Below are 25,836 nucleotides of genomic sequence, written 5' to 3' on the forward strand. Positions count from 1 at the left end.
CTAAAAGGGTTATTTTGTGAGAATCACTCTGTCTTACCATCATCATGTCGACAAAGGTCCGAGTATTCTCGCAAACAGTACAACCTTACCAATCTGAGAGGTCTTCATCAAGACTGTAATATAGGCTTGGTCGATGGTTTGACAAATGAAACTGTCCAAGTCGAAGCTTATGAAATGAATACTTCGAGATCATCTTCGGGTTTACAAGTCAAGAACTCTGCGAAATAGGATAGAAAATAATCTTGTTTGCACTTCTCCGAGCGATGCTTATAAACACATGAGCTCCTACGTTGACTCAAGTGCCCTAATCAGAAAAGACTTTACGAAGGACGTAACGTAGGTTAGGTTCATGGGTTGAAAAACGAAAGGATCACATGCTCAATGATGTATATTGGGGTGAGAGTTGGTGATCATCTTGGCATTGTTACTGGTCTTCTTCTTCGCCATTGGGGATTATCCTTAGAAATGCACTATCGATCTTAACCATTTGGCACTCGTCTCCTTGAGACTTGAAGGACGGCTATTGCTTGACTAGGGCTGATTTTGTGATTTCAACACATATCATCCCATCATTTTGCTTCTTCTTTAATACATGGGCGCCGGCCTTACTCTGACGGGCACACTGCCTTTAATGCCCCCTAGTTTGTCCTTCTTCTTTTTTTCTTTTTCCTTTTTTTTTTTTTTCAACATTTATATCAATGGGCGTTGGCCTTGCTTTTACCAGGTACACTGCTTTTTCGTGCCCCTAGTTCTCACTTTTTTTTTCTTATGGATTGGACTAGACGAACTTAGGCAATACAATGCTATTGACTCTAAAGTCTTCATCTCTAGTCGTCACTCCGGACCATGATGTTCGAACAGTGGTGACTTTTGCCTTGCCCCGGTGTGGGGGACGATCACCAACTGGGTTCATGAGAAGCGAAATTGCAGGCTCAATTGGGTTGTTCAATGGATATACGTGTGTAGGATAGAGAAAGAAACGCTTTTCGTCGTCCTAAGGCACTTGAATTCACGTACTAGTTCATTCGTAATAGAGGCACTCGAAGATTGATACAAGTGAAAGCAAGAATATTTTCTACTCATTTTCTCACCTCGATATGCCGACTCACCTCCGATTTGCCCCGGTGTGGGGTGGTTCTTGACAGGGGTAGTATGAAAGAAGCTTCACGAGTGTTTGAGCTCGAAAGGGTTAAGCAAGTGGTAACCTATTGCGTTTGCGATGGATGAATGAAATGCCTCTCATCACCTTAGTTGCTGTACCTTTTGCGAGATAACCCTTCACCTTGTGAACACGGAATTTTTCTGCTCAACTCACTAGGAATTAGTACATGGGACAGTGTATGGGACATGGCTTGCCTTTCATCATTCCGACACGTCTCATTTAGCATATTCAAGCATTTCCGTACCACTCATTAAATTGTCCATTTTAATGATCCTCAGTGGAATTGGCGGCTTAGACAAATAAGAATGATTACAAAGTCCATTTTCAAAAGACATGGGCATTTTTGACTTATCATTCACATGCACAGGAAAGTTCGTAACCGCATAACGATCAATCACCAAACATGACTTTGAGCATTCATTCAAAGAAATATTATCGTGAGAAATGTTTCTCGTCCCTGTACTTCAGCCTCTTCGTCGTCCATCCTTCATTTCGTTGCGGTTGGATACCTGAAACACAAACACATGTACATGTATGGAAATGTATGCATGACATGCATGACACTAAGTGACTTGGATTGCACGAGAAACAGCTTTCCAGCCTTGATTTCATTTATGGAAAATACTTCTTGACTGCGTCAGAGTTTACAGGTTTTGGCAACTCGTGCCCATCCATTTCCACTAACACTAAAGCGCCACCTGGCAGGATCTTTTTGATGACATAAGGGCCTTCATAAGTCGGGGCAAATTTGCCATGAGGGTCACGTGCAATTGATATCACCTTCCTCAATACCAAGTCGTTGACTTCGAGGTGTCGGGGACGAACTTTTCGATTGAACGACTTCGCTACTCGTTTCTGATAGCATTGACCGTGACATATGGCTTGTAATCTGCTCCCATCGATCATGTTCAACTGTTCATGCTTTTGTCGTACCCATTCGGCCTCATCAAGCTTTGCCTGAGAGAGAACCCTTAAGGACGGAATTTCGACTTCCACGGGTAGGACCGCTTCCATTCCATATACTAACGAAAAAGGGGTTACTCCTGTCGAGGTATGGATCGATGTCCGATATGCCATCAATGCATATGGAAGTCTTTCATGCCAATCGCGATAATTCTCAGCAGTCTTTGATAAGATCTTCTTTATGTTCTTGTTTGCTGCTTCAACTGCCCCATTCATTTGAGGGCGATATGGTGACGAATTCAGATGCCGGACCCGAAATGTATCGAGCAATCCATCCACGATCTTGTTGTTCAGATTGGAGCCATTGTCAGTGATGATTGCTTCCGGAACTCTGTAACGGGCGATGATATCGCGGCGAATGAACTTGGCCACGTTCTTTGCGGTGACATTAGCATATGAATTGGCCTCAATCCACTTCGCAAAGTAGTCGATTGCTACTAAGATGAATCTGTGTCCGTTTGACGCCTTAGGGTTGATCGGTCCAATTATATCTATCCCCCACATGGAAAACGGCCAAGCTTGAGACATCTGATGGAGTTCGCTCGGCGGAGCATTAATCCTATCTCCATAAATTTGACATCGATGGCAGCATCGCACATGCTGAATACAATCAGATTCCATGGCCAACCAATAGTACCCGAGTCGCATGATCTTCTTTGCTAGGAGATGGCCGTTCATGTGGGGGCCACATTCCCCTTCATGTATCTCTTTCATCAAACGATTGGCCTCTTTCGCGTCAATACATCTCAGTAACACTGAGTCATAAGCTCTTTTGTAAAGTGCGTCCCCGCTAATGAAAAATCTTGAGGCTAGCTTCATCAGATATTTCCTGTCTGATGCTTCACTTCCTTGAGGGAACTCACCTTTCTGCAGGTAATTCAGAATGTCATGGTACCATGGTTCTCCATCAGGCTCTTCTTCAATTACCATACAATAGGCTGGACGCTTAAGGATTTCAATCCTTAATGGTTCGATATCCAAGCCTTTTGTTGCTTGCAGCATTGACGATAACGTGGCTAAAGCATCAGCGAACTGATTCTGCGACCTGGGTAGGTAATCGAATGATATTTCCTGGAATTCTTTCACCAGCTCTTCCAGAAACTCATGATACGGGACTAGTTTTGGATCCCGCGTTCGCCACTTGCCTTCGGTTTGAAGGATAATGAGGGCCGAATCGCCATAGAATTGCAATTTTTGGATCTCCATGTCAACAGCAGCTTGGAGGCCAAGAATACACGCTTCGTATTCCGCGATGTTATTCGTGCAAGGGAAAGTCAATTTGGCAGCCACGGGGTAGTGCTGACTATCCGGGGAGACGATGACTGCCCCAGTACCGGAACCAGATAAGTTGACTGCACTGTCGAAGTACATGGTCCATTTGTCATTCGACGCAAATAAGACCTGCCTATCCATGCCACCATCTTCATCGGGGTCTCCCGCTTTTTCAAGATTTTCCGCTAACATGTCCCCTATGGCTCTGCCCTTTACGGATTTTTGCCCCAGACTTTGCACGTCGAATTCTGAAATTAGAATCTGCCACTTGGCCAGCTTCCCCACCAAGGCTGGCTTCTCTAAGAGATACTTGATAGGATCATTCTCAGTCACTAGCAGAACTTGGTGATGGAGGGTGTATTGGCGTAGCCTGTGTAACACCCAGACCAAGGCTATGCACGTCTTCTCAACTTCCGGATAGTTCACCTCGGGGGTAGTGAATTTCTTGCTGAGATAATATATTGCGCGTTCCTTCCCGTCGTCCGGCCTTTTTTGGGCCAGCATGACTCCCAGCGATTCATCATGGATAGTTAGATACAAAATTAACGGAACATTGGGCACTGGCGGGACCAGGATCGGGGAATGAGTCAGATAATACTTTATCTTTTCAAAGGCCTCCTGACATTCGGCGTCCCATTCGATTTTCGCATTCTTCTTCAAGAGTTTGAAAAATGGCCTTGCTGTTTCTGACAACTAGCAGATAAATCTTGCTACATAATTTAACCGTCCCAACAAACTGCGGACCTCTTTGACAGTGGCCGGAGGCTGTAAGTCACAAATGGCCTTTACCTTCGACGGGTCAATCTCGATGCCTTTGTTGCTGACCATAAACCCTAACAACTTTCCAGACTTTGCCCCAAATACACATTTCGCGGGGTTGAGGCGCAACTTAAACTTTCGGAGGTGATCAAACAACTTTTGCAAAACTTCGACATGGTCTTCGCCTCGTCTTGATTTCGCAATCATATCGTCTACGTACACCTCGATCTCCTTGTGCATCATGTCGTGAAATAACGCGACCATGGCCCTTTGATATGTTGCCCCGGCGTTTTTCAGACCGAAAGGCATCACCTTGTAGCAAAAGGTCCCCCACGGGGTTATAAATGAGGTCTTGCTCCTATCCTCTCTCTTCATACGGATTTGATTATACCCTGAAAATCCATCCATGAAGGAGATCAATTCGAATCCTGCAGTACTATCGACCAAGACATCTATATGTGGGAGTGGAAAGTCATCCTTCGGACTAGCTCGGTTTAAGTCGCGATAGTCCACACAAACCCTGACTCGACCGTCTTTCTTCATCACTGGCACAATGTTTGATATCCAATCGGAGTAATGCGACACTTCGATGAATCCCGCTTTTAGCAATTTCATAACCTCTTCCTCGATTTTCTTGGACAACTCTGGCTTGGTCCTTCAGAGTCTTTGCTTCCTTGGCAGTATGTCGGGGTCAGTTGGTAGAGCATGCTCTACAATCTCTGGATCCAATCCCGGCATGTCAGCGTACGTCCAGGCGAACACATCCTGATATTCTTCAAGAAGGCGAACCATTCTTTCGGCCTCTGCTTTCGAAAGACTTGCCCCGATCTTTATTTCCTTGACGTTTTCATCGTTACCCAAGTTTATGGTGATTGTTTGCTCCACTGTTAATGGCCTTGATTCCTCATGTCGCTTCCATTCACGCTCAATCCCCTTCGGATCATTGTCATCGCTATCGATATCTGAGAGATTCCATTCGTGCGAATCCGAATCACATGCGTCCTTACCATGATTATGCATAATGTGATGCCTGAGATGTGATGAGATGAGTTAGGACACAAAACATGGTACATGCCATTTCGAAAATGCTTTTGAAATTTTTTTTTTGGAAAAGGCTTTTAAGAGCTCATCCTCGTGTCATCGGATTTCCTTGCTCATGAAGACCATGAAAACTGGGAGCACGTGGAACCCCAGCCCTCAGCGACCATCATAGGACTAGTTTGGTACGGTTCCACGTGTCCTTAATAAAACATGCACGCATTTCATTGAATTAAAAGGATAAGGCCGCATTACAACACATACCGCCCCGAACCAACGGCTCCAAGATTCGGGGCTGAACAAAGTTTTCATTACAAACGAGTTTAGATTAGCAAATTGAAACAACGCTAAGCTCCCACGTAGGGGAGAGGACATAAAGCAAATAACAACACTAATGGGAACCGCCCTACTCTGCAGGGTCGGCGACACTTCCAGAAGATTCAGCTTCCTCACAGGTCAGGATAGTGCATATGACATTCTCCTCGAATAGCTTAGCTATACTGTCGATGGCCGCCTCTTCCTCATGTAGCATCTTCGGAGGCCCGGGGAACATCTCTTTCAATAGGGGGAGTAATAAGCCTCGGCGGCCTTTTTCCACTCCAATATGTCCGCCGTGGTCCCCCTGACCTGCGCCTCGGCCTCCTTGGTTGCCCCGGCCTCCGTTGCTACCTCGACCTCCACAACTATTTCGGCCTACATTGCTACCTCGTCCCCTAGAGCCGCCTCGGCCTCCGCAATTACCTCGGCCTCCATCATTGCCTCGACCTCCGTTGTCCCGACCTTCACGGCTGCCCCGGTCTCCATTATCTTGGCTTCTCTGATACCCTAAGCCTTCCCTCTTCGCACCTTTCCCGACTTCGATGGGTTTCCGAATCCCTTGCCCATGCAATCCGAGGCCTTCTCCGTGGTTGTACCCGTTTGCGAGCATAATTTTTCCAGCTGCTAGAGTCGGCCTGGACAGTTCAGGGGTGCCCATGAGTGAGCCAACGGGAACGTGGACCATAGATACCAATTCCAGAGTTTGGAAACTGGATTCCTCTTTGCATTCGGGCTCTACGTACGGGATGGCTGTCTCGTGATAGACTTTGAAGTCTGTTTCTCCATGTACTGTAACAAGCTTGCCGTCGACCACAAACCGCACCTTCTGGTGGAGACTAGAGGGTACAGCACCCGCAGTATGAATCCATGGTCTCCCTAATAGAAAGTTGAATGCACTTGGGATGTCTAGTACCTGAAAAAGCACCAGAAACGTCACGGGACCGACCAAGAGTTCCAACTCTATCTCTCCTATTACTTCCCTTCTAGTGCCGTCGAACGCTCGTACGGGATTTTTGGCGGTACGCATCCTCCCTAGATCGACCTTTAAGAGACGGAGAGTGGTTAACGGGCATAAATTCAAAGCGGAGCCATTATCGATCAATGTCCTTGCGACCATCATATCGTGATGCTTAACCGAAATGTACAAGGCTTTATTATGATTCCGGCCCTCTACCGGAAAGTCTTCGTCCGCAAAAGAGATTTGATCCTTCAACAGGATGGTCCCCACAAATTCTTCTAACTGGGCTTCGTCGATCGTCTCCGGGACATGAACCTCGTTAAGGACCTTTAATAAGGCATCCTTGTGTTTCTCAGAAGATTTGAAAAGATCCAGGAGAGAGATTTGGGCTGGCATTTTCCGCAGTTGGTTTACCACGTTGAATTCACTCGTTTTTATCACTGCCAAAAATTGCTTTGCGTCTTCTTCGGTCACTGCTTTTTTCTCAATTCCTCCGGCAGGCGCATAGCAGCGACCTGATCGGGTGATAGCATCCACTTCATCCGTTTCGTAGTCCCACGGGACCGCCTTAGTATCGAAATCCGGAGGGGCTTCAAGGATTATGACCCCTTCTTCTTCCAGGGGTGGCAGCTCGATCACAACTTGCGTCATATCCTCCCTTCCAACCTGGATTGCTGAGAATTCTTCAGTTGCGAGATCAATTATCACTGGCTCGACATCCTCCACCTCCTGATCACTAGCATAATCTTCATCAGAGAAGTATATCACGACTGGTGTTGTCATGGCGACTAATCCTTGTCCCATATCAGCACTCCCGATTACCCCCATGCTCATCATTCTACGAACATAGTCTAATTTTTCCTCCCTCATCACATCCTTTCCTCCTTCGTGGTGTCCAGCTAGCTGAAGAATTTTGTATAGCCTTGGGATGTTCACCATGAAGGTTTGTTTGCTCACGTTCACTTTTTCGAACACCACATTTACGCCCTCGGCATGGTCGGGCAAAGGATTTTGCTTCACATTGGGTCGCGCTCTCTCGAACGATAGAATTCCCTTGTCCAACAGGTTTTGAATCTTGATCTTTAGTGCAAAGCAATTGTCCGTGTCATGCCCCCTTTCCCCCCGGTGGTATTCGCATGTCTTGGTCATGTCAAACCCAGGGAATCTTGGAGGATTGTCCCTAGGTACTTCTTTGGCTACCATCCTCCTCTCAATGAGCATGGGCAATAACTTTGACAAGGATTTTGGCAGCGGGGAGAATTCCCTATGAGGAAATCTCTTATTTCGATCATGCCCTTGGGGCGCATGCCCTTGTACGATTGATGGCTTTTGTGGGGGTGCTGAGAAAGACTTAGACGGCTCTTGGACAAATGCAACTTCGACAGCGGTTTCCTTGCTCCTCCTTGTTGGGAATCCTTTGCTATTCCCTGCGGGTATTCTCCCATCGACAATCGCCCATTCTACCCCTTCGCCCACTTCCACCAGTTGGGAAAATGTTTGACATCCAGAAGTTAACATTCCGTGAAAATACTCAGGTGGCAGGGTTTTCAGAAAAAGTTGCCTCATCTCCCTCTTGATCAGCGGGGGCTTTACTTGTGATGCCATCGTCCTCCACCTTTGAGCGAATGCCTTGAAAGGTTCATTCCTTCTCTTTTCTAGCCGAACCAAGTCTTCTCTCGTGGGGATGATTTCAGAGTTGAACCTGTACTGCTGAAGGAACTCTTCGGCAAGATCTTCCCATGCTGTGATCGTCTCAACATCCAGCGCAATGAACCATGACAAGGCAGGGCCAATCAAGCTATCTTGGAAGGTCTGGATGAGGAGTGGTACGTTGTCGGAATAGCGAGCCATTTTTCTCAAGTAATACTTGAGATGAGTCTTAGGGCAACCGGTGCCATCATATTTCATGCTAAATTCCGGTTCCTTGAAGGTTTCAGGGACTTTCACTTTAGCATATGGAGATAACTTATCAACCCCTCGCATCTCGTACCCTTGAAGAACACAGAGTCGTTCCTCCATCTTGGCTAGGCGCCTTGCGCTTTCCTCATCGAGGCGGGAGATAGTCTCCTCCCTTGGAACAGGGTCCAGATTTACAATGATCGGTGTGACAGAAGGGGAATCTGATGCTGTCCCTTTTTCAGGAGGATCCGTGGCATGTGGATCAATGGCTAACGGGGGAGTATGCCCTGACGAGGTGGGGACAGAAGCCTCGGTGGCATGTGCAGACGGAGGATCTTGGAGTTTCTGACTTATTTCGGCCATCATGGCGGTAAGTTGGGCCAGTTGGTTTTCCATGTTGGTCATGCGCGCATTGGCTTCTTCGCTTTCCATTCTGACTTTTGCACGGGTTCGGATCGGGGATCTCCTTTTAGCCGTCTCGGTTATCTTGGTGGAACGGATGCACTAGCTAAAGCCCGGTTGTGACGGCTACAGGAAAAAGCTCCTCATTCTCGATTTCACTCTCCGTGCGTTGATTGAGCTCGAATTGACAAATACGGACGGTTCGTAATCACCTGAATCATAAATAAGCAAACATACATAAGCACATGATTCATATAGAATACCGGTCCATGACAATGGTCTAGCCGCTTTCATTCATTAAAATGTTCTTAATTGAGTAACACTCCTAAACTTGAAAAGTGAACTAAAATTGAAAACTCAAAGCTCCTAAACATCAAGCTAATAAAACAAAATAAGATAAAATGAGAATCCTAAAAACAGAATGACTAAACCCAAAACGACAAACTCAATCTATCCTACTCCTCTTGATCTATATGCGAATGGGAAGCCAATGCTCGACGCAACTGCCTATTCTCCTTGGCGACACGCTTCAAGCTTTCTTCGGCCTTCTCTGTCTTCCTCTTGAGATAGTTGATTTCTGCTTGGCGCGTTGGCTTCTTGGTCACGTCCGGGATCTTTGGGAGAAACTCGGTCGGGATCTTATGCCGACGGATGTATCGGGCTGTGGCATAATAAGTCTTTTCTTTCCCTTCGAGCTCGTCTTCAGGCCAATTTAACTTCTGAGTATGGCAGGCAAGCCAAGCCTGTTCAGCATGGCGAAGCTCCCTTTTGTAATCTCCTCCCTTTCTGGTGAATCGGACTTGTAGCGAATCTGGCTTGAGAGGAGGTGGTAGATCCTGGACGACCCGATATTGGCGGGCCACTCGGAGCGGGTAGTAGGAAGTGATGCCGGTGATTCCCAGCAATGGGATTGGTTCATTATTGCCATAAGAGAGACGTCCCTCGCGAAGTCGGAACCACTTAGCTTGCCATAGGAAAATCTTGGTTTTCGGATTTTTCAACAAATTTACCCATTCTGAGAAAGAAAGATTCGGAGTTCGATCCTGATGATTCTTAAATGCCTCAATAGGGTGATTAGACTCACTAATGTGGTTGATATTCATGCGAATACCAAATTCACTTGTATGAGAGAAAAACCAGATTTGTAAAAGCTCGACAGGAGCACGGAAAACTTTTTCTTCATTTTCTTTAAATCGGGTGAGTGATAAAAATGTTTCAGCCAAGATAGTATTGACAAAGCTAACTCCACCACATACTTGTTTGACCACCCATGCAACGGAAGGATCAATAGCATTCTTGCGAAAGGGAAAAATTATGAACCCGAAGAAAGCTAGAATAAAGATCTTACCTTTTAAAAGGGTCTCAGCATTTGCAAAACACTGACCTAAGAAAGAAAGTGGGCATGCATGGCAGTTTTCTTTTAGCACCCTTCCGATTTGATTCTTGTTCATCCTAAGAAAGTCAGACAAAATTGATTCCGATTCAGACCCGAGGGGTGGATCGATTAACTCCAAATCTAAAGGTTTTCCTATGGCAATGCTATATTCTTCTAAAGTCGGAGTCAACTCATGCTTATGGAATATGAACGTGGACGTTTGGGGACACCAAAAATGGGCTATTGCTTGCATGACCCCACTTTGGATGTCGATGTCGAGAAGAGGCAAAAGGCGACCAAGTTTGTTTTCCACATAGGCTCGGCCCTCACGATCCAACTGATCCCACCAATGCTTGAGCTCGGCCTTCGGAGTAGGAACGAATCGAATGTCGGATCTTCCCATTGCATATAGACCAAGACTCGATCAACCTAACTGTCATGGACCAGCCAAAGCATAAAAGTAAGTAAATTGAAAAGGAAAATGGTAGGAAACTTACTTCACCAAACAATTATGACAACCACATGGACATACGCATGAAGCGTGTGGCTCGACTTCTATTCTAAACGGCTTAACAAATTGGAGCTACGAGGGTGGAATGACTAGTCGCGGCCTCGCGTACTAAGCCAAGTCCTCGCAACTCCGGCTCAGTCGGGAATGATACCTCAATGCGACGCGGCCTCGCGGGCAAAGGTAAACATTCTCGACACCAAGAAAGAAGCTTTCGGGATTGAGTTGGGCAACCTCTACTACGCGGCCTCGCGGTCGAAGTCGTATCCAACTCAATACCATCCTAAACATTCCTAGTGCGGCCCAGGACCGACGGCGGGTTGTGTGTGTGCCATAGTGTAGTGCTAACGCAACAAAGGCATACACAACGATTCGTATGCAATCACCACTTCAAAAATGCAAAATAAACATTCATTCCAAAACCCCAAAACCTGCAAAACAAGGATTAACAATCATCTATTCCCTTATAACTCCCAACTGCATGAACATTCACATTAAGGACATAATTGAACAAGATAAACGGCCTAAGTCCACTAAGAATTTTATCAAGTCCCCAGCGGAGTCGCCAAGCTGTCGCGACCTCCCCGAACCGGCCCCGCCGCCTAAGGAGTTTGGCTAATGGATTACTAAGTTAAACCTAGCTCGAGCTCTCCCAAGCTCATACCAATTCGCGACTTAAGTTTAAGTTGTTAACATGCAAATCAATTTTATCTAGGAGTCGCCACTAATCGATTCTTGGTGGGTCGATTAGACACCCAAGTAAAGCACGGGAGAAATATTTTACTTCTACGAACCAGAGATTCAATGGGTACGGGGACTTGATTACACTAATTGACTAATTAGTGCCCTTTCGGTACCTAATCTTGCTCAATTCGCCACCTAACATGCTCACACTAATTGGGAGTCTCAAAAATTCATTCCTAACCAAGCTAGGGGAAGCGACAATCACTACATGAACCTAACATACATAATCGACTACATGCGAGGTTAAATTAAACGCACCGCTCAAAATGTGTGAACCAAGCAACATGCAATCAGTAATGACATTAATCATGCAAGAGGGGCAAGAAAAGCTAATTCCAAAGTCCAAATAAAATTTTTTATTTTTCAAAATTTTTTTTTTTAGTTTTTTTTTTAAAAACAAAAAAAATAAAATAAAAAAATAAAAAAATTTAATATTAAAATAACGAAAATAATATAAAACAGACCGGGTCGGATCTCCACATCCGACCAGGATGAAATATATTTTTTGAAATTTTTTTTTTAAAAAAAATTGATGATTTTTTTTTTAAAAAAATTAAATTAATTTTATATTAAAACAATAAAACAAAATTAAAACGGATCCGGGTCGGATCTCCACATCCGACCCGGATCGGGACTGACCCGGGCGCGCCGGCCCGGGTCCACGATCGGACCGGGTTCATTTATTGAACCCGGTCTGGCGAATTAAAAGCAAGAAAAAGGCCCAGCCCGAAATTTTTTTTAAAAAAAAAACAAAAGCCCAGCCCACTAAAAAAGGACAAAGCAAGACAAAAGCCCACATCCTAACACAACCCTACCCGGTTTCGACCCGTGACCCGACCCGGACGTGTGTTGCCCTACCCGGCTCGCGGCCGCCACACCGCGCCCCGAGCTCGCCTCAGACGCCGGCCGCCAAGCTCCGACGTCGAGCGCACGTCCGAGCCACCGCCACGCGCCGGCCGGCGTGGACACCGGCTTCCCCGAGCCCCGGCCTCCGCAGCCGACGCTCCACCTTGGCCCGCATCGCCGCCCCGACGAGGAGCGGCGAGCGTCCTCCAGCCGGGTCGCCACTTGGCGACCGGCGACCACCAGGGACCGACCGGCCGAGCCTCGGCGAGAGGCTGGCAAGTCGACCGATCGAGAACCGGCCAGATCCCGACGAGGGACTGGCCGCCTTACCTCACCTCGCGGTCGCGTCCGGACCGCCGCCCTACCCTCGGGCCTCCTCTGCCCGCGTCGCCGCCGCGGCAACCGATTCCCAGCGGGGATCCTCCGGCGTTCCAGCCCCCCAAACAGAAAGCACAACGAAACAGAGACAGATTCAAGAAACGGTTTAGGCATATCATCAAACACCTTGCAAGCGTCGACGGAAGCGAGGGATTTTAAGCACGATCGAGGCTCAAACACACCCGAAATCCACACCCAACACCACTCAGAGCAGTAGGACGAACCCGAGGTGTCACTGGCCGGAACTCGCGCAAGCCGGACGGCCGCGAGCTCCGGCCAGTGACCCCCCAAAAAAGCAGAGTAAAAACGAAAGCAGGGGAGGCGGCCACGGTTCCTACCCGACTCGGCGGTGGCGAATGGAGGGCGAACGCGGTGGATCGGGCTGCACTCGCGCGCCTCGCACACCTACGAGCCGGGATCCTCGGGGGACCAACTCCGAATCGGACCCAAACCAAAACAAAAAACCGGCGAGCGCTCGAGACCGGGACCTACCGTGCCAGAGGATCGTCGGCCGCGGCTTGGGCACGGCGGTCGCCGGCGGAGGACCGACGTCTCTCTCTCTCCGGAACTCTCTCTCTCTCTCGGATCTCTCGCTCTCTCCGATCTCTCCCCCAGTTCCCCTCACGACCAGATCTGGTCTTAAAGGACTTGGCCGGCACGTCCGCGTGGCCCCTGCTGCCGGCAGGCGCGCATGGCCTCTGCCACCGCCTGGCTGCCGTGGCCGGCCGATCTCGCGACCCGCGGATCGCGCTGCCAGCCCCCCCTCGCGCCTCTGCTTTCTCTTCCGTCCATCTGTGGCGTTCTGTCACTGTTCCTCCCCCGTACGTTCTGAAACGTTGACTGGGGAGGGGGAGGTGAACAGTGCGCGGGCCGGGCCGTGGGAAATGGGCCGGCCCGCGTGAAAATAGAAAAGAGAGCATGGGTCGCGCGCAATAAAAGCAAAACGGGGGGGAAAAGAATGGGCCGACAAACCCGATTCGATTTTTTTTTTTCTTCTTTTTTTATATATGCATATGTCCTAACAGGCCCTATTAATGCAAATGTACCTAAGGTCTATATGCAGTGCGATTCAATGAAAACATTTTTTGTTTAGTGGTTTAAAAATTAAACCCTAAAATTTTTATACGATAAAACCCTGAATAATTTAAGCAAAATTTAGGTGTCAATAGGTGTCACGTAACATCATTCGTATTATCAATCAATGATGGTGGCGACGACCTGCCACAATGGTAGCCTTAGCTGATCATCTACTAGTCAAAACGTACAGTGAAAATGACATCGAGCTCCGAAATTAATGATCTAATTGGTACCATTGTAGGTATAAAATTTTTTTCCAGGAGCCAACATTATGGCGAATAGAACCTTCCATGGCACTAGTTGAGTCTCCAGACATAGAAATCGATGGTTGATGGCTATAAAGAGGATATATCGAGCAAATTTTGTAAACTGACCGACGTGGGTAATTAGTTTTCCAGCATCCAATTCAAGCACTTCATATTAATAAGAGATTATGTACTTCTCATTAATAAAAGATTATGTACTTCTCCAAAGTATAACTTCAAGTATCAAAACTGGTTGTGGATTCTGGCAAGAGCCAGCAGGAATTGAAGAGAATATGCTTGATTTGATCTGACTGTCTAGCATCCAAAATGGTACCACATTCCGGAACGAAGTACGTGGTCCTTTGAAGATCATATGCAACAAGAATAAGAATAATTTCTATCAAATTAAACCCAAAAAATCCATATTTTAATTTACTGATAAGATTCTTCCATTCATTCTCTCAGACCAATATTCTCCTGAAGCAACCACCGAAATTATTCTCCTCCATTTTGGAGAAACAAAGGCATGAAGAGAGTATCTGAATTATGAATTGATGGGTTCTTACAAAATGTCAACTCAAAAATGACAAACCCTAATGAAATTGGGGCGATCTATTTGTTGAATTTACTTTTGGTCGAGTCACAGAACATATTTATCATCACATTGACACTTGTGTATGTATGTAGCCACTTACTGCATATCTAGGTATCAACCATCTTTTCAACTTCATCGTTGTCATAGGAATTGTTAAGTAAATTCCTATTTTGGGTAATGTCATGAGTAGTTCTTCAACTTTTACTCCTTCGATGGCGTCTCTAAGCTTTTTTAATTTAATTTACTCTCTAAATTTTTAAATTAAACTCATCATTCTGTTAAGAGTTTCAAAGTTGTTAACTGACATGAACTCTAAAAACGATAACTTCCTAAAATTGTACATCACGACATCTACATGCCCGCCGCCTCTCTCTCTCTCTCTCCCCTATTGGCCCTCCACCTTAGCCAATCGCCGCCTCCACTTGTGGTGGCGACACTCTCAATCACCACCACCACTCAATCAAATATATGCACGCTCAACCATCGTCACAAACATAGTCTCTTGTTGATACAATATTGGAATTACTGTGATTTCGATGGTTAACAGAAGACATAGGAGTCTGTCTTAACGATGAAACGGTTATTTATTGCGACGACTGAAGTGCTTTTAAAATAGTATATAATAATGTTTTCCAATGAATGCGCAAAACATATTGAAAAAGATTCATTTGATACGGTACCACTTGCTTCGTGACATTATTCGTCTTGTTTCTACTTCATCGATTGATTAGATATACGATGTCTTCACTATAGTACATTCATCTTGGTGTTTTTTGGATCTTTTTCCCATATTCAGTTAACTTCTTCTACACCACTTTGAGTCTGAGGGTATCTTAGAGATAATTAGGATGTTTTCCATATCTCCCTTGATTCTCCATACCTTTTTGGTTAGCATGTTTAAGTCAATTACGAGATTCTCCATATTTATTTTAATTGTGCATATCCTTGATTAATCATACTTGATTATGATTGATACATATTCTCACCTAGATAATTATCTTATAAAATCTATAAATACCCCCATATACTCTTAGTTATGATGCACACAAACATTATACAATTATCGTCCTCATATTCTAGAGACTAAACTTCCTTCGAAGAGCTTGTGTTCCTAAGAAAACGGGCGGTCACTCGTCTGTGATTTTACTTGAAGGCAGGTGACGTGGCGGCTCGTCAAAGTTTGACCCTTTTGTACTTTGTTGAATACCAGAGTTTCGTATCCTCCCTCTCTTCATGGGGTTGGCAAGACCAAAGCAAGGGTTACGTAGGCCCTTGACTGAGGTTTTCTTGTTTTCCCATATTTCTCACCCAAAAAGCACCACTTTATCTTGTTTAATGTAAGATAAGATGATTACAATGGCCAGATCCCGCGACTGTTTACGGCAGAGATTGTCATGAACTCACCAGTCCATTTGCATACAACAACAGCAGGTGGGATCGTCACGCGATAAAACCAAAACCTTGGAGACGAGGTAACCTTTTTGTCCATGTTTGTGAAGGAGTTAGCGTTGATAATACAAAGGCTTTCTGTCCTGAGAGTGGACAAGAAGAGCCGTCCAATGGCTAATCAACTGTGCCTTTTCTATTTCGCATTACAGCATGAGGAGCTCATTTTCGCCAACTTCAAGCATCGGTTCGCTCGTACATTCGCCTCGTATTGGGACGTCCTAGCCACTGTTGAAGATCAAACTTCTCGAAATCTATTATATAACTATATAAAAGATAGAATATATAAAAGGCACAAGTATATTCCATAGAGCATCTGTGGGCTGTCGCTCTCTCTTCCTCAACTATTGAAACAATGACTTCATCCACTAGTTCATTTTGTTTTTACTCAAACGAATAAGAGAATAATTCTGCTGATGTGCTTAATCACTTATCTACTTTGATAACCGGTCGGTAAGCTGCCACTTGCACCAGGGGGATGTGACGGAGAACATGATTCTACACACAACATGCAATGCCAATTGCAGCCCGAAGCATTCGCGATCCTCTATAAGAACAGAGCGATCATGCATTCACCGTTCTGTCAGCCAGCCAAGAGAGGGGACGAGAGAGCCTGGATGGCGCCGTCGGCGTGTTGTATCTTGTTCCGGAAGTTCAAACCGCATTTGCTCATGACTCTGACTCAGATAGGCTACACCTTCCTGTACTTCATAACCGAAGCTTCATTCAACCATGGGATGAACCCTCACGTGTACATAACCTATCGGCACATTGTGGCCGGCCTTGTCATGCTCCCATTCGCCTATTTTCTCGAAAGGTAAAAGTGTATGTGCAGGCTCATGTTTAATATGTCTTTTGCTTAATTTTGGTACAATATCTGGTCTTGATTTAACCTTCCTAGGGAACATCCTCGGTATGTTGAACTTCAAGTGGTCTTTTCGCTGTCTAAAAGTAGTGGTACATGTAAAACTATCACATAAGTCTCGTGTCGAAAGATTCTTGAGAATTTCGTAGTCGACTCATGTTCCCCTCTATCTTCAATTTCCTCCAACTCAGATTCTATGGCATCCATCAATTTCAACTCATGGAGCAAGATGTCGTGTCTCAATGGCTCTTCTCTAATGCTTTTGATGCAGCAGCACTTATTTTTGTGGCCTGGATTGTGAATGCCCAAACAGGCGTGCTTCGTACCATTTCATAAGCGCCTTAATATTTGCTCCTTCCTCAGTAGTGCATATAAAAAAAATTGATAATCGGAAACAATTTTCTCGACCAATATTAGCGCTCTTGAGTTCTCAATTGTGCAAATCATTTGCAGAACAGTTCAGTGAACATTCAAATTGACTGTCTGAACTTAAGACGTGTGCTGACAGCAATATTGTCTTCCGCTGCAGAAAAATAAGGCCAAAGCTAACGTTGTCTCTATTTGTGGAGATCTTCATCCTGTCCCTCTTGGGGTAAGATTGCCTCTCAAAATAATCTTTCGTTGGCATAATTCAGACTGTTGCCTAAGCACTCTGGCTAATACCAATTGTCTTCAATCTTTACAGAGTAGGACTGACTCTAAACATGTACTTCGCGAGCTTGAGATACACGTCCCCGACCTTTCTTGCGTCGATGATGAATACCATAGCTTCTTTGACTTTTGTCATTGCCATTGTGCTCAGGTAAACAAGAAGCAGCCAAATTTGCGGCACTCATTGCACATAACAGGAGGCTTATGATATATAGGTTGCTGTCTTAATTAATAAATGCAGGTTGGAGGTTCTCGACCTCCGAAACCCTCGAGGCATGGCGAAAGCCCTTGGGACATTAGTCTCCTTGGCGGGCGTGACAACAATGACATTGTACAAAGGCCCGATCGTGAGGAACTTGTGGCACCCTCTGATCCACATTGGAGGCAACATTAGTGTCCGGGAGGACTGGATGAAGGGCTCGGTCCTCACTGTTGCAAGCTGCGTCACATGGTCGATATGGTACATCATGCAGGTCTCGACCTGATTCAATAACCTCTTATTAATTCAAGAGCAAAGACAAAGCCATAGACTTCGTGGTTGAAGTTGAAACAATAAATTAGTGATTTATTAACAAGTGAATGAGGAGTCATCAGCAAATTTTGTGAGACTGCCCTTGGAAAGAAATCCGCGGTAGCTACAATTAATGAGCACATTTTCTCATATGGAAATGAAATACATAATGGTACAATTTAAGCAACTCTATCCTGTACAGTTTTTAATCTTTTCCCTGAAATGAAATGGCCATTCACTGTATTATAGTCGAGTGAGCGCTCTTTTGATGAAAATGAGCTTCATGATGATACGTAGTTTAATCAACCAGAAAGAAACGATTTGCAGTATATAATAGTTTAGTTCATTTTATCCTGTGAATTGTAGGCGTACACGTTGAAGAGATACCCAGCGCAGCTTTCCTTGACTACATGGATGAGCTTTGTCGGTGGAGCCCAATCGGCAGTCTTCACGGTGATCGTCGAGCATAGACGAGCCGCTTGGATGATTGGATTTAACATAGATTTTTGGTCCACCTTATATGGTGTAAGTACTTAGTAGATCTATACAATGACCAACCATATCATTGTCCAGCAATTTAGCTTGTAACCCGATTTGTATGTTAATGTATTTCTTGTGTCTCAGGGAGTGGTTTGCTCGGGTTTAATCATCTTCATTCAGCTGTGGTGCACCGAAGAAAAGGGACCGGTGTTTGTCACCATGTTCAACCCGCTCTCGACGATTTTAGTGGCTATCCTAGCATATTTCGTCCTTGGCGAGAAGCTCTACATGGGCAGGTGATTCCGAAATGACCATACTTCGCGTATTTATTTCGCTCTTTTCTATCGATTATACCCTCTCTGTTGAATTTATCTGAGGTTTAGTTTGTGGCTTCATCATCAGCATAATCGGGGCAGTCATTGTCATTATCGGGCTGTACTTGCTCCTGTGGGGGAAGGAAGAAGCGCAAGGAGCTCGAGTCGAGTCTGAGGAGCAATCTCGCTCGACTTCCGAAGGACAAAACGGGGAAAAGCTACAAGTCGTCACACCGAACTTAAGAGAACTATCGAAAGCTGAGGCTTAGGAATTAAATGCAGACTCGGTGTTACAACACAGTCAGAGTTCTTGTTGATTTGTTGTTTTTGCATCGAAGTTTCAAAAGAAGAAATATAAGAAGCCTCAGAATCTCGAATGAGCAAAGAATCTATTCCTCATATATTCCACCACTCTTCCTCGACACACCAACCATACATAATCTTGGCTTGAAACTCTTCCAAGAATCAAACACACACAAAAGGTAAAGCATATGGTTGTTTAAAATAGAATTTGGGATTAATAACGCGTCCTGGAACTCAGCTGAGTCAGGCACGATATGATTAAAATGGGGCTAAAGGTGATACGCAGCTGATAGAAGAACTTCTCAGGGCATCTAACAACAGGCGGAGATGGCATAAAGCAATTGGGCTCCGTACTTACCCCATTTGCCTGTTATGGAGATACAAGAATCAGTATCGAAATCAGCACGAAATGTGTCATATAGAATCGCAAGATGCTCAGCTTCTTCACACATACTTGCAATCGGAAGTAGAATTAAAAAAACCCAGCACTTCGTCACACAACAAATTGTTATCATCCTGGAAATTTCGATGTTCCGAACACCTTCTGGTGTTCTCTGCAACTACCTTCTGGTGTCATTTGTCTGGGGTGCCTTTTGAATGGTTCTTAGAGGAATCAATAAACCATTTCGGGTTGTACCTACTAGCACTGGTTAAAATGTCGGTCACCATAGATTAGATCTGTCAAACAGATGAGTGTGGTTGGGTCGAAAATGGTCAGACCCAAATGAACCCATGTAACTCATTTTGACCAATTTCCATGCAATACTCATCTAGCGACTCATACCCAAATTATATACAACTCGACATACTTCTATATTTAACCAAATCTAGGAAAACTAATACTCAAACTAAGGTGAAAGCACGAAGTGAGCGAGCGCGAGATCTGAAGAGAGACATAGAGGTGGGTTAAATCTAAATAAGTTCTGAACCCATTTGATACCCATATCAAACCTATTAATGACTCATAAAGTTGGGTCTAAACTCATTTATGACCCATTTATTGAATATAGCTAATCCATATAACAATTCATTCCATTAAATATGGATTAAAAAATGGGTGTATGACCTATTTTGACAGGTCTCCCGTAGATAATTCTTGTGCAATTTCAAAATAGCACGATGTATTTTAGAGAAGCGCGGCGTTGATGAGCCGCAACCAATGTGGATGATATCATGCTCATGGTAGATTCGTGCGGGGTTAACCTACACTAGAATACGTGGAGGTCCACGCGGTACAATAAACGGTGAAGACATTACTGTTCTGGCCCATATCATTTTGATCCTAATTTCAAAGTGACGGTGTTTATGGGATAGGACGCGATCTCACATAAATAATTCACGATGGTGTACACACTGCTAATAAGCCCACACCTTTAGCACGACGAAGATGACAACACGCAAAACTAATTCAGCCATTTTTTTTCAAGATCAAAAGTTATATCACGAATAATCTTTCAATGTATATCTAAGAGGGAGAAAATGATAATTGAAAGGTATATAATGAATTAAAGATTTTATCGCTTCTAAATGTGTGGTATCTTACAATAGCCTAGCATTAAAATATATGTAATCCTTGTCTTTATTGGTGAGATGCGTGGGAAAATGGTCTGAAAGGTCTCGAATTTATTGCATTTTTACCAATTCAATCCTAAAACTTTCAACTTTGCCAATTGAGTCCTAAATTTTTTTAATTTTCACCAATTAAATCCATTCGGCCAATTTTGTCCGAAAATCCCTAATGTAGACACCGACCAAAATAAGGGCGTGCAAATCCTTGCCCAGATCCGGCGAGAGCCACGAAGCCCTTGCCCGATCTGGCTAGGCGAGGGCTTGGTGGCCCTCGCCGGCCTTGCTTGGGCTGGTAAGGTCGCCAAGCCCTCGCCTAGCCAAATTGATCAGTCGACCATCCTAGTCGGCCCTAACTCCAAAACCCAAAAACAAAACTGAGAAAAGGGAAAATAAAAGCAGAAAAAAACCATAAAAAATTCAAAAATTATTAAAATATATTTTTAAAATGTCCACATCAGTGCCACGTGGCTGGTCAGCGTGCACATGGGCGATTTCTGGCCAAAATTGGCCGAATGGGCTCAATTGGCAAGAAGTAAAAAGAGTTAGAACTCAATTAGTAAAGTTGAAAAGTTCAAAACTGAATTGGCAAAAGTGTAATAGGTTTATGACATTTTAGACAATTTTCCCTAAGATGAATAGGTATACATTGAGCATATTTCTTTAATGTTTTTGAACAAAAATTTTCTAATACATGAAACATTAAAAAAGAAGTTCAAGCACGAATCGAAAGTAGCTTTCTGATAACCTAATTTTCTTTAAAAATGCAATTCTTTCTACGGGAAAAGTTTAGAAGCACATAGATGACTTGAAAGGCAAATATAAGATCAGCCGATACGATTTTCATACCAATACAATTATTATGGAACACGCTTTGTCATTACCAGTCAAGAAATCAACAACACGTGCACTTCCGATGAATTTCCATATTCATTAATTTTGTGTTGTAATCGAGTTGTATTACTATGGTGCACCGCAATGTACCGTGGTTGTACCGTATTTTTTCGGGTCAATTATTGCTAAGTACATAAGAGGATAAATTCTTTTAGACAATTACATAAAAAATAAAGGAAAATACAAAAAAAAAAATCGAAAAAAAGAAACCTTGAAAGTGGGAGTAGGTTGAGGTGAGAGTAGTATTGAAATACTAATTTCTCATGTTTGGTCAAGAAAAAGCCAACTTACCGATTATAGTGTAATTCGACATAGAAAAAACAAAAAGAGCGGCATGAGAGAAGCATTGGATTAATGTATGGTTTAGCCGCTGATGGCGAATTTGGGTAAAAATATCCAAAAAGTCCTAAACTTATTATACGATAGCCAATTCAGTTATAAACCTTTCAATTATGCCAATTAGTTTTAAACATATTGATGATTTGCCGATTTAGTCATAAATTTTTTCAACGATTTGCCAATTTAGTCATTCTGTGATTTCCAACCAAAATCATCCAAAATGATTTTATTGGCAAATCGTTAAAAGGTTTATAACTAAGTTGGTTGCTGTACAAAAAGTTTAAGATTAAATTGTCATTAAAACTAAATTGGCCGCTGTACAATAGGGCGATGAATTTGTGTGCATGAATTATTTATATGGGATAACCTTTTGGTTTCCACATTATTAAATTGCAAAGAATCCCTTATTTGGCTCATCAATCAAAGTTTGGCTTACGCCGTACATATCCTTGATGAGGTTCGTAACGTATTTCGTGGTACGTCGTAACAAAAGAGAGAGAAAGAAGTATGGGAATGGCATGTTATATAGTCTTGTATATTATGGTATCGACAAGAAAATCGATATGGCCACGTACGCAATCTCGACAACTTTGTCCAAAGAAAGCATTGGCTGTCTCTGCCATGCCAAGTGCCAACGAAAAGTGGACAAAAATAATTGTTTCGGCGACCAAATACAGTCTGCCATACCATAAATGCAAATAATGAAGCGTGCACGTAATACCTATGTATAGAATAGGATGTGGGATTGATTTCTCTATTTGAACGTTTGTGTGTCATGTGGGCATGAAGTCTTGGTCTTTCCATTGAAGTTTACAAGCCTTCCCACTTGAATTTAGGGCGTTATGTTCTATTTATTTCGCAGAAAATGAATTATTTAAAAAATACTGTCCTAAAAATAATTGATTATGTCGCTTGAAATAATTAGTCTTTGAAAAGTGTTTTCATTATCAATAACAATTTATATCTAAACATTTTCATGGATGATGAAAATATTTTTCATTCATTTATTTTTATAAACAATACCAACGATTATTTTTAGAAAGATATTTTTTTAAATCATTTATTTTCTATGAAATAAACTTCTCCTTAATATCAGTCACACTTAAAAGGGAGAATTACATACATGAGCCTTTTTTTGGTGATAAGAATGCACACGAATGTCCTAACTCGATTTAAAGCAATTTGCCTGGCTACAGTCCATTGACCTTGAGGAAGAAATACTTTTCTTGCCCTTGTACGTCCGTTCAATAAGAACACAATTGAACTTCTTTCGTCGATGGGCCAATTATCTCGAAAGATAAGTATATCATAAATTCTAAGACCTATGAGAAAAATGTAGTTAAATTCTAAAATTATCAAATAATGCAATTAAGTCTTAAAATTTATCTAAGAAAATTGCAAGGAAGAAATTCGGTTTACTCCCATCTACTTTGAGCGACATGAAAGAATTTGCATGTCTTTTTTTCTAAAAATCTCGAGGCATAATGAGCACTGAAGTGGTTTCAAGTGGATGCCACGTTAGAAAAACACTAAAAAAGTACTTAAAAAGAGCTATAGAGAGAGCAAGAGACCATAGAGCAAGGGGCGGTGGAGGACCATTGGCGATCCTTGTAGGGGTCATGGTGGGCAAGGGCCGGCAACCCTCGCCTAGCCCTAGACGAGAGCGATTGGCCCTCAGTGTGAACAAGCCCTTGCGCAACGGTGGCATCACCTCTTGGCACCTTCACATGAGGTCGATCAACCATTTCTACCTACATAGAGGGTCGACTGACCCTCATGAGGCCAGTGTTCCATCACCTCGCCACCACCGGGAGTGGGCAAAAGGTAAGAGTGAGCGCAAGTACGTCTTCACTTAATCACAATGATGGATATTGTCCTCATGTGGATTTAGCAAGGTGGGTCGACCATCCGAACTCCCATTGCTCTCTCTCTCGCTCGGCTATTTTGAACCTGCAGCACCATTGCACGTCCTCGAAAAATTTAAAATTTCATTCAAATTTTTCTGTTAGTTAAAATTGACAAAACTAACGGAAATATTTGATTGTGTTTCTATGGTAAGTTTTAATAATTTTTTTGCCAATAATAAATTTTAGGATTTAGTTGCACTCTTTTATAGTTTTAAGAGTTGATGATATTTCGCTACTAATTTTAAGATTTTTAGTGCACTTATCATTTATTTTAATGTTTTCATCTGGTGGTACTTTTGACAAGTTTACCTCGCTCAAGGGCGGGCGATCCATGTCGTGATTAGAAGACTCGTGCATTAGCTTCTTTGTGACTTACACCTAAAAGATTGGCCCCTCCAAAATGAAATTGCAAGCCATCTAGTCATTTTGTCACTTCTGCATACTAACAATTTGAACCGTTCCACACAGGTGAAGTCCTTAAAAAAGAATACTCTGATTGATGATCATTTGAGTCGGGTTTTACTTGCAAATCATTTCACAGGTCTCTTCTATCTACGTGAGACTTGGAATTGTATAAACTACTCCAAACATGTTGATCCATATTGTTGTACAAAACTCAACCTTTTTTTACTTGTGATTCACGTAATTCCTCCTCTTTTGTCGTCTTAAAAGTCAGTTAGGAGTTACATCTTATCTAAACTTTTTTTACGATTTCCCAACTCTTGTTGATTGGCTAGGAGTCTATTCCGTTCCGGGAAAATTGTCAAATCAGTCCTAAACATATTGTACGGCGGCCAATTCAGTCCTAAACCTTTTAATTTTGCCAATTCAGTCCTAAACCTTTCTAATTCTTGCCAATTCAGTCCTTCCGGCCAATTTTGGCCGGCCGGCGCTGACGTGGCCGCCGGCCGGCGCCGGCCGTCCAGCTAACGCTGACGTGGCAATTTTTTATTATTTTTTTAAAAATTTTTAATCTTTTTTTTCTTTTTTTCTGTTTTTTTTTTCTTTTTTCTTCCTCTGGCCGGTCCGGCGACCGGCGGCCGGCCAGAGGGGAGGGCCGGCGAGGTCGCCGTCGCGACCCAGGAGACGGCGAGGTCGGCCTCGTCGCCGCTTGGCGAGGCGAGGCCCAAGCAGCGGTGAGGCCGAACTCGCCGTCGCCGGGTCGCGACGGCGAGGTCGGCCTCGCCACGGCCGGGCCTCGCCTCGCCCAGCCGCGGCGAGGCCGACCTCGCCGTCGCCTAGGTCGCGACAGCGAGGTCGGCCTCGCCGCGGCTAGGCGAGGCGAGGCCCAGCCGTGGCGAGGCCGACCTCGCCGTCGCCGAGTCGCGACGGCGAGGTCGAACCTCGCCCCGCATCCGGGCGAGGCTCGACCTCGTCGTCGCGACCCGGGTGACGGCGAGGTCGAGCCTCGCACAGATCTGGTGAGGCTCGACCTCGCCGTCGCTACCCAGGCAGCGGCGAGGCCGGCGAGGTCGACCTCGCCGGCCCTCCCCTCTGGCCGGCCGCCGGTCGCCGGACCGGCCAGAGGAAGAAAAAAGAAAAAAAAAAAACAAAAAAAAAAAAAAAAAAGATTAAAAATTTTTAAAAAAATAATAAAAAATTGCCACGTCAGCGTTGGCCGGACGGCCGGCCACGTCAGCGCCGGCCGGCCAAAATTGGCCGGAAGGACTGAATTGGCAAGAATTAGAAAGGTTTAGGACTGAATTGGCAAAATTAAAAGGTTTAGGACTGAATTGGCTGTCGTACAATAGGTTTAGGACTGATTTGACAATTTTCCCTTCCGTTCCTAAGTACCTACTAGAGACTTCATATTGTATACCATGTGTGATGATCGAATTCGTCCATGTAGGCCCGACCTCCTAGAGTACTCAAATGGTGATTATTGCATTGTCTATGGATCCTTTCATAGAGCCCCACGAATTGGGTATGAAACACTTAGGCATGGCACCGACCCAAACCCATTTGGGTTTCTCTCAATGCTTTCACGTGCTGGAACTACAGTGATCCCAGTATTGAAGATT

At 44.2% G+C, this 25,836-nt stretch overlaps 2 protein-coding genes and 1 pseudogene across 2 annotated transcripts; 1 reads left to right on the top strand and 2 right to left on the bottom strand.

Annotated features, from left to right (window-relative positions):
• Positions 1-1,774: 1,774 nt before the first annotated feature.
• LOC130139497 (uncharacterized) lies at positions 1,775-4,771 on the bottom strand (annotated as a pseudogene).
• A 42-nt stretch (positions 4,772-4,813) lies between these two features.
• LOC130139520 (uncharacterized) lies at positions 4,814-8,774 on the bottom strand. The gene is made up of 2 exons (XM_056316695.1): positions 5,605-8,774; positions 4,814-5,186 (listed from the first exon to the last, which is right to left on the bottom strand). The coding sequence occupies exons 1-2, from the start codon at positions 8,772-8,774 to the stop codon at positions 4,814-4,816; spliced, it is 3,543 nt and encodes a 1,180-aa protein (XP_056172670.1).
• Positions 8,775-16,552: 7,778 nt separating this feature from the next.
• LOC115664959 (WAT1-related protein At5g07050-like) lies at positions 16,553-19,201 on the top strand. The gene is made up of 7 exons (XM_030586838.2): positions 16,553-16,802; positions 17,380-17,442; positions 17,536-17,652; positions 17,743-17,974; positions 18,379-18,537; positions 18,637-18,788; positions 18,895-19,201. The coding sequence occupies exons 1-7, from the start codon at positions 16,603-16,605 to the stop codon at positions 19,073-19,075; spliced, it is 1,104 nt and encodes a 367-aa protein (XP_030442698.2). The 5' UTR covers positions 16,553-16,602; the 3' UTR covers positions 19,076-19,201.
• The last annotated feature ends 6,635 nt before the right edge of the window (positions 19,202-25,836 follow it).

This window comes from Syzygium oleosum, unplaced genomic scaffold (assembly GCF_021117445.2).
Source record: "Syzygium oleosum isolate NSW1041296 unplaced genomic scaffold, Sole_v2.1 Sole_v2.01, whole genome shotgun sequence".
In the NCBI taxonomy this organism is placed as follows: domain Eukaryota; kingdom Viridiplantae; phylum Streptophyta; class Magnoliopsida; order Myrtales; family Myrtaceae; genus Syzygium; species Syzygium oleosum.

What these genes read in the sequence shown, in the direction of transcription:
- LOC130139520 (XM_056316695.1), bottom strand. Translation starts at nt 8,774, where the DNA reads ATGACCAACATGGAAAACCAACTGGCCCAACTTACCGCCATGATGGCC. An exon ending in AGTGTCGCCGACCCTGCAGA is followed by an intron (nt 5,187 to 5,604) that starts GTAGGGCGGTTC and finishes ATCACATCTCAG; the next exon opens with GCATCACATTATGCATAATC.
- LOC115664959 (XM_030586838.2), top strand. Translation starts at nt 16,603, where the DNA reads ATGGCGCCGTCGGCGTGTTGTATCTTGTTCCGGAAGTTCAAACCGCAT. An exon ending in CGATATGGTACATCATGCAG is followed by an intron (nt 17,975 to 18,378) that starts GTCTCGACCTGA and finishes TGTGAATTGTAG; the next exon opens with GCGTACACGTTGAAGAGATA. An exon ending in TTTGGTCCACCTTATATGGT is followed by an intron (nt 18,538 to 18,636) that starts GTAAGTACTTAG and finishes CTTGTGTCTCAG; the next exon opens with GGAGTGGTTTGCTCGGGTTT.